A 7,138-nucleotide genomic window follows, 5' to 3' on the forward strand; every position below is an offset into this window, starting at 1 on the left:
AACTTTCTGGAATATTTTGAGCCAACTGAACTTTTTACAAGAATATATCAAGTATTGTCCAGGTTGTCTGCTTTACTCCTCTTGAAAAACACTACACGTTTTTTAATCAAAACTTTTTATGTGTATATTTTTGTATAAACATATAGTTAGTGAGATTTTTTTTCTCATCCTCACTTCTCAGAATATACTGAATTAAAACCAGATATTCGTGTTGGGATACAGTCAAGTATCCCTTCATCTTAAACCTTGGTTTCGTGGCCAGAACTGGTACCCTGCCATACATCTGCCCAGGAAAACCACAGTCCATGACTGTCCAGCTGTCTTGGAATGAAATGTACTGCCTGGAGTTTCCAGCGAGAAAGCACATCTAATCACTGGGTACTGTGCTCACAAGGGGCAAGTGAGGCTGTCCTCCCTGTCACCAAAGAGCTCCCCATTCCCCAAGGTCAACCGCCCTATCCCATTTTCCCCCACGTCGTGAGTCACCACTGTGCTTATGAAGATAAGTCAGTTGTGAACATTTTATCTGTCACAGAAAAACACAAAATGGACATACTTTTCCATTATGCTTGACTCTGTAATGAAAGCCCTAGGAAGTGAGTGTAACATGAAATCATTCCTTCCGCCTCAGCAGACAGATGGAGAGAGACATTCCAGTTTGTTTCCAGCCTTTTGTCTTTGGAGCATTTTTGGCATTTCCTTCAGGAAGCTGGAGGTTGTGACCTAAGGTTTCCTTAGCGAACACACTTCTGTTTCCCACAGTTAACCTTACCCAGAAATGACATCTACTCTATTAGGTGAGGTTTATCTTCATGTCCCAACTGTGTCCTGTGCATATTCAATGACATTTGAAAGCACAAGTTCTGAAAGTAACAATGGAACTGGAGAGCCAACCCACTTACTTTAATCCCCCAAAGATGACAATAATATCGAAACAAGAATTAACTATTACAGTAATTCTGTGATGATGGCAAAGGGCTTTGCTTTCATTTTGTAGTCGGAGACATTAATGACTGGGAATGTTAAAGCTTTCAGATACTATGAACTGAAAGTTTTCAGATAAAAGGTGCTATGCTATTCAGCTCACATTCTACAACTAACTACTTCATTAATATTGTATACTTGTATATGGTTCAGAAGAAAGGCTGGGAGAAGCCAAGACAGTGTCCTGAAAAAAATAAAATGATTTGTTATCTCTCATATTCATACCCCTACTTCCCTAGCATGTCGGTGGAAAGCCAAGAATGTATGCTTTTTTGAACTTATCATTGAGTCTCATAATTTAAATTAGCGTTGCAACCACATTGTTGTATATTAGTTCTTTAAAAATCCACGTTTTAGGACAGAATTTTTGTACTTAATTTAGTTTGACTTGAATGCAATTTAAAACTCAAACAATTACATTTACTTGCCAATGTGGTATTCAGAAGGTTGGTGGTTTTAATCTCATTCTTTACTACTCTTCAGTGTTAACTTATTGAAGTTTCTCTTCCTGAAAAAGATAGAGCGGTTTCTAAACAAACCACATTCTTTTCACACCCTAGTTAATCAAGGTAAAAATCCTTTAAAGAATAAGAAAAACTTGCCCTTAACTTTGATTCCAAAGAGCCACAAAGTCAAATAGAATGTCTCAATAATTATTTTTAAAAATGCTCTTCACAAAGGGATCTTTAAAAAAAATCAATTTATTAATGTTTAAAAGTTGATAAAGCTATGTGCAAAATGACCCACAAAAGTCAGAAACCTATTAAATACTATTTTTTTTAAACAAGACATTTCTTGGTTTAATTGCACTGAAAACCATGCTAAAAGACAGTAATATATTTTTATTCTTTGTAATATTTATACATGTCTTCAATTACTATCTAAGGAACAGCTGAACTGAAAAACGTGTGGTATTCCCTATCAGTTAAAGTAATGCTTTTTTTAAGGGCACAAGAGGGTGGTATTTTCTTGAGAAATACACATTCAATGGTGTTAACACAGGTTAGAAAAAAATCCAATAAAATGATCCCCACTGAAACAAATACATTCAAAAATCATAAAAAGTACTTTTCACACAACAAAATACAACCATCTTGTTGCTCGAAATGAATCACACAACACTCTGAAATAAACATCAACAAAAGTGCCAAAGACAGATGTTGTATTCGTTAGACTAATTCATTAGGAAATCTCCCTTGGTTTACAAAAGTTAACTCCGTCAGTTTTCACCTTGTTTTGCTTGTTCGCTTCTCCTATGACACCAGGGATCCTGGCTGGTATCATTTAGATAAAGTGGAATTCCTTAGGCAGATTTCAGCCCCAGTGAACATGAAACTGTAACACATTTCACTGAAAGATGGTTTTTCAAAAAAATCAAAGTGCCTTCAGCCAAATTCAAAACATTGATCCTGCTTACATGGAAACTTTGGCCTCAGCAAATGAAAATTGCTCTACTCCTCCAAACCTCCTCCACCTCCTCACCGCCTTCCTACTCCACGCAGCCTACCTGCTACAGATGATCAGGAAATGGACCGTGCCACAACTTCAGGTCTGATGAATGCCAGGTAGTTAACATATAAAGTAACAGAATTTTCAGGAGGGAGGATGGGACACGCAAGGGCATCCCTAGAGAAGCGGAAGTGCACGCACTCACTTGGGTTTGAAACTAAAGTGAAAGAAAACATTTTCTCCTCAAAGCTCCAGACAGACAGGCGCTTTCGCATGGGGATATTAGTCTTTGAGGAGGGGCCAGAAGAACCCTTCAAGAGCTTGACAATGCTAGACCTTTGGCTCAGTGCAAAATCAAAGCTCCAAGGGGTGGGGGGAGGAAATATACTCCAGGCCGGGGCCTGGTCTCCACCCTTCCCAGTGCATTGTTCACAGGAACTAACTCTACCCACCAACACCCGGCACCACCAGGCTGTTCGTGTTCTCCCTCTGGCTCGCAGCAGCTCCTCCCTGGCAGCAGTGCAAGCCCAGAGATTTTGTTTTCCCAAACACTGGGGTGGTGGGTGACCTCGCAAGAGCTTCCGGTGGGTCGGCAGCTTCCAGTTTTAAGAAGAAGAGTTGACGTTTCCAGAAGACATAATGGTCTCCGGGCTGTCCCCATCGTCTTTCTGGGGGTGGGATGAGTTGTCCGACTTACTGCGGCTGAACTCCACGCCGGCGATGATGGGTCGCTTGCATTTGCCGGCGGCGTCTCCGCTGGGGCACTTGCAGCAGGACACGATCCGGATGAAGGCCCTGCGCATCTCCTTGTTGGTCAGGGTGTAAATGATGGGGTTGGTGCCGGAGTTGAGCACGGCCAACACCAGGAAGTACTCCGTCCTGAAGAGGATGTCGCAGGTCTTCACCTTGCAGCCCACATCCAGCAGGAGCAGGATGAAGAGCGGCGCCCAGCAGGCGATGAAGACGCTCAGGACGATGATGACTGTCTTGAGCAGCGCCAGCGACTTCTCGGAGCTGCGGCTGGCCTTGGAGATGTTCTTGCGGAAGGTCAGCCGGCGGCTCCGAGTCCTGACCAAGGAGTAGATCCTGCAGTAGAGAATGACGATGGAGAGCAGGAGCAGCGTGAAGACCGTGGTGCAGAAGAGGATATAGTGCTTGTGGTAGAGCGGCAGCACCGTGGAGCAGCTGGGCAGCGCGCCGATGCAGTTCCAGCCCATGATGGGCAGGCCGCCCAGGATGAGCGAGATGACCCAGCAGGCGCTGATCAGCAGGAAGGAGCGGAAGCTGTTGCTCCCGTTGTGGAGTTTCATCTTCAGCATGGTGATGTAGCGCTCGATGGCAATGGCCAGAAGGCTGAACACCGAGGCAGACAGCGCCACAAACATACTCCCTTCCCGCAGAAACCACTGGGCGGGGGTGAGCTTGTAGGTGGTGGCCCCAGACAAGAGCAGGTTGGCTATGTAGGCCACTCCGGCCAACAGGTCCGAGAGGGCCAGGTTGCCGATAAAATAGTACATGGGGCGGTGGAACTTCTTGGTTTTCCAGATGGTCAGCAAGACAAAGATGTTCTCCAGGATGATAAAGCAGCAGATGAGGATGAACACCACCGAGGTGGGTTTAATGCCGTTCTCCTTGTCCGCGCTGATATTCAGCTTCCCCGTGTAGTTGTAATGCCGGACGATGATATCATAGTTGACATAATCGGAGACCGAGCTGCGGACGGCCTTGACCTGCGGGATGCTGGTGGACCCCATGGTGCCACACTGTGTCCCCAGGAACCCGGGGGTGGCGCTTCTCCAGACGGACGCTAGAGGGCGAGGCCGAGCGAGCCTTCAATCGCTGCAGGGGTGTTTCGGTGAGAGATCCAGGCTTTTTGTGTAGCTTTTCCTTTGGTTGGAGAGGGCCTCGGAAACCGCAGCCTTAAACAAGTCACAGAACAGAGTCAGGGAAAAAGCCACAGCACACTGGCATAATTCATTCTAGCTAAGGCATTGCTCCAATTTTGTTGTTGTTGATTTGTTTTAGGGAAACTTGGGGAGAGCTCACGGAGAGGGAATTTAAAAAAAAAAAAAATCTATTATTTCTTGCAGAAAAGAAAGAGAGGAAGAAAACCCCAAAATTTACCTAAACGCAAAACTCCAACTGGACCAGATGAAAACTCTGCCTAGAGTCATGTTCACTCCAAGAGAAACGGGAAACCTGGGAATGAGCGCCCCCTTTGACTCCACTCCGGCCCTCTCGCCCCACTCGCACCCACCCCCATCCTCCCCACTGACCCACCATCCCCCCAACTCCGATTTCTAGCGGGGAGATTCTCTGAAGCAGTCACCAGCTCGGCTGCGTTCTCACCACCAGCCCACGGGCTCTCTTCCGAAAAGACCACAACTGCCAATCTGAGGGCGGGACGCACATCTCTGCCTCCCACCTCCGCAGCCCCCAGCTCAAAGAGATGAGCACCTCCTCCTGATTGCCATGCAAGAAATCACATTTGCACGAAAATTATTTGACAGCGTAAGTCATTTTGGGGGTTCTATTAATAACTCCCTAGGAGCAGATGTGCTGAGGGTCGGAGGGCGCAGTGAGGTGTGGGCAGCCGGGCCCGCCCCGCCTTGCGATAAACAGGAAAGCTTTGCGCCTCGGTGAAGCAACTGCCTTTTCTTTCTTCTTCTTTTTTTTTTTTTTCCCCGAAAGCCAGTGCAAGTAAATTTAAAGGCATTCAGTGAAAACCATTCACAAGAGATTGCAGCAAATCCCAGAAGTTTCGTACATTAACTGGTTGCATACATATTTTTAGTTGAGCCAGAGCACACACGTAAAAGAGAGAAGTCATACCACTAATGGTAACAATACATGCCGCCGCATTTCTAATGTCGAGTGCAAAACCACACTCTCCAGAAACTCACATTACGGACCTTTGGTGCCTGGCTAACCTTGCGTGGGCAGTTTTATTTACTGCGGTTCCCCAACATGTTGCCTCCTCCCATAGAATGATAAAGTTAGAAAGGAACGACACCCGGCATTGTCAGCAGAGGTGTACTTTTAAGGTGTTTAAATGTTTCAAGGTAATGCAGCAATGTGAGAAAAATAAAGTAATAGAGGCAGGAAAAATTCCAGCAATTCCCGAACAGCAGGGGCTGCTCACGCCAACAAGCTCCGCATTCCGTCCCCCCCCCCCCAATTCTACGCCCTGCTCGCGGGCAGTGCAAGTTTAAGCCCTTGCCCCTACCCCTATATTCTTTGTCTACAGGATTTCCAAAAATGAGCTCCTTCCCTTCTTCTCCTCAGATCTACCGCAGCCCCCACTCCCCCGCGCCCCAGTCAGTTCTACAATTGGGAATTAACCCTTTCCCAAACTCTATAAATCACCAGTGCCCAAGAACAATCCCATCGAGTGAGGTTCGTTCCCTAGTAGCCCAGAAGCAAGTTTTCAGAGCCCAGAGACGGATGCTTTCAAAGTTTTTGTATGCTTTGTTCAATTTAAAAATTCGTTTCTGACACCAAAGCCCTCTCGCAGCGGGGCTCCCCGAGTCTCCCCGGCACCCCCGGCCCGCGCCACTCACAGCCCCCTACCTCGCTCAGGCAGGGCGAAGTTGCGTTCGGAGAGCTCCGGGTCTGCACCGCGTGCTCCGCATCTTGCTGCTGCCCCCGACTGACTGCGTCGTGCTCTTGCAAACTTACTGGAGTCGAGGTCCCCTCCCTCCGCAGCAGTGCACTCCAATGGCCTGTCCCGTTCTCCGCCGCCCGCTCCTGCCAGCAAAGCGAAGTCGCCTAGCGCCGCGCTAAGGCTGGGTGGCTTCTTTAGGAAGAGACTGGGAGGGGTTAATGCTTTAACACCCCCCGCCCCCCACGCCCTCCGCCTGTGGCTGGGGGCTCCCGGATCTGAGCTGCCGAGAAACACGGTCCAGAAAAGATCTGGGGCAGCAAAAAACAGAAGGGGCGGAGCCTGGTAACCCTGGATTCTAACGTATAAATCACTGCCCTCGCCCAGATAGCCACCGCTGCTGGGCGGTGGGAGAACACACTCCGGAGCCCTGGAAAAGAGAGGCGGTGGAGACCCCTTGGAAACTTTTCTCCCGAAAAGTCTTAGCGGGCAGAGGACGACCCGGCGTCTCGTAGCGCACCTCCCTGGTCCCCTATCCCCGCAGCCCTAGGAGGATCCGAGTCCCAGGACTGTGACCGGGCGCCCCCAGGGCCACTTTCGAACGGGCAGGGGAAACCGGAGCTCAGGGAGTCTCGGCCGCGCTCTGGGAAGGAGAGACGGGGAAGGGGCTGCGAGAGGTATGGAGTAGGCGCGCGGCCCGGGAGGGAGAATGGACTGGGGGGTTCCTCTGCTCTCTCGCCCCTCCACCCCTGATCCCGGTGCTGCCTCGAAACCTGCGGTCCGAGGGGCAGAAAGTGGCTTCCCCAGCGCGCACAGCGAAACGGGCCAGCGCCGGCCTTCGTGTTGGGCGGGGGTTTCCCTCGCTCAGCTGGGCACTAAGTCAGGCCGGTTTGTCCCAGTTTCTGGCCAGTGGTGTGGCCTTTGAGGAGGTGGGCCGCTGGCGGGGCCTGACAGATTTAAAAAGCTTGGGCAGCTCAGGAATTTCCAAAGGGGAAGAGCCGCCCTGCCCGGCTGTGGTGGGCGCCCCTCGCTCACATTCTACTTGGGAGGCAACTCAAAGGTCCCCAAATCTCAATACTCGCACCTCGCCCATCCTTACCTTTT

At 49.0% G+C, this 7,138-nt stretch overlaps 1 protein-coding gene across 5 annotated transcripts; it reads right to left on the reverse strand.

Moving 5' to 3' along the window:
* Positions 1–884: 884 nt before the first annotated feature.
* On the reverse strand, positions 885–6,316 carry S1PR1 (sphingosine-1-phosphate receptor 1). 5 transcript variants are annotated; one of them, XR_011234530.1, is made up of 3 exons: positions 6,112–6,316; positions 2,639–4,352; positions 885–1,168 (listed from the first exon to the last, which is right to left on the reverse strand). XR_011234530.1 is itself a non-coding variant. In XM_069479094.1 (2 exons), the coding sequence occupies exon 2, from the start codon at positions 4,185–4,187 to the stop codon at positions 3,039–3,041; it is 1,149 nt and encodes a 382-aa protein (XP_069335195.1). In that variant the 5' UTR covers positions 4,188–4,352; positions 6,112–6,316; the 3' UTR covers positions 1,668–3,038. The 5 variants fall into 5 exon arrangements, 2 of the variants coding, with proteins under 2 accessions (XP_069335195.1, XP_069335194.1); XR_011234531.1 differs by having other exon boundaries at positions 2,886–4,352; positions 6,004–6,316; XR_011234529.1 differs by having other exon boundaries at positions 6,004–6,316.
* Between the last annotated feature and the right edge of the window lie 822 nt (positions 6,317–7,138).

The sequence above is a fragment of the Eulemur rufifrons genome, chromosome 8 (genome assembly GCF_041146395.1).
Source record: "Eulemur rufifrons isolate Redbay chromosome 8, OSU_ERuf_1, whole genome shotgun sequence".
In the NCBI taxonomy this organism is placed as follows: domain Eukaryota; kingdom Metazoa; phylum Chordata; class Mammalia; order Primates; family Lemuridae; genus Eulemur; species Eulemur rufifrons.

What these genes read in the sequence shown, in the direction of transcription:
- S1PR1 (XM_069479094.1), bottom strand. Translation starts at nt 4,187, where the DNA reads ATGGGGTCCACCAGCATCCCGCAGGTCAAGGCCGTCCGCAGCTCGGTC.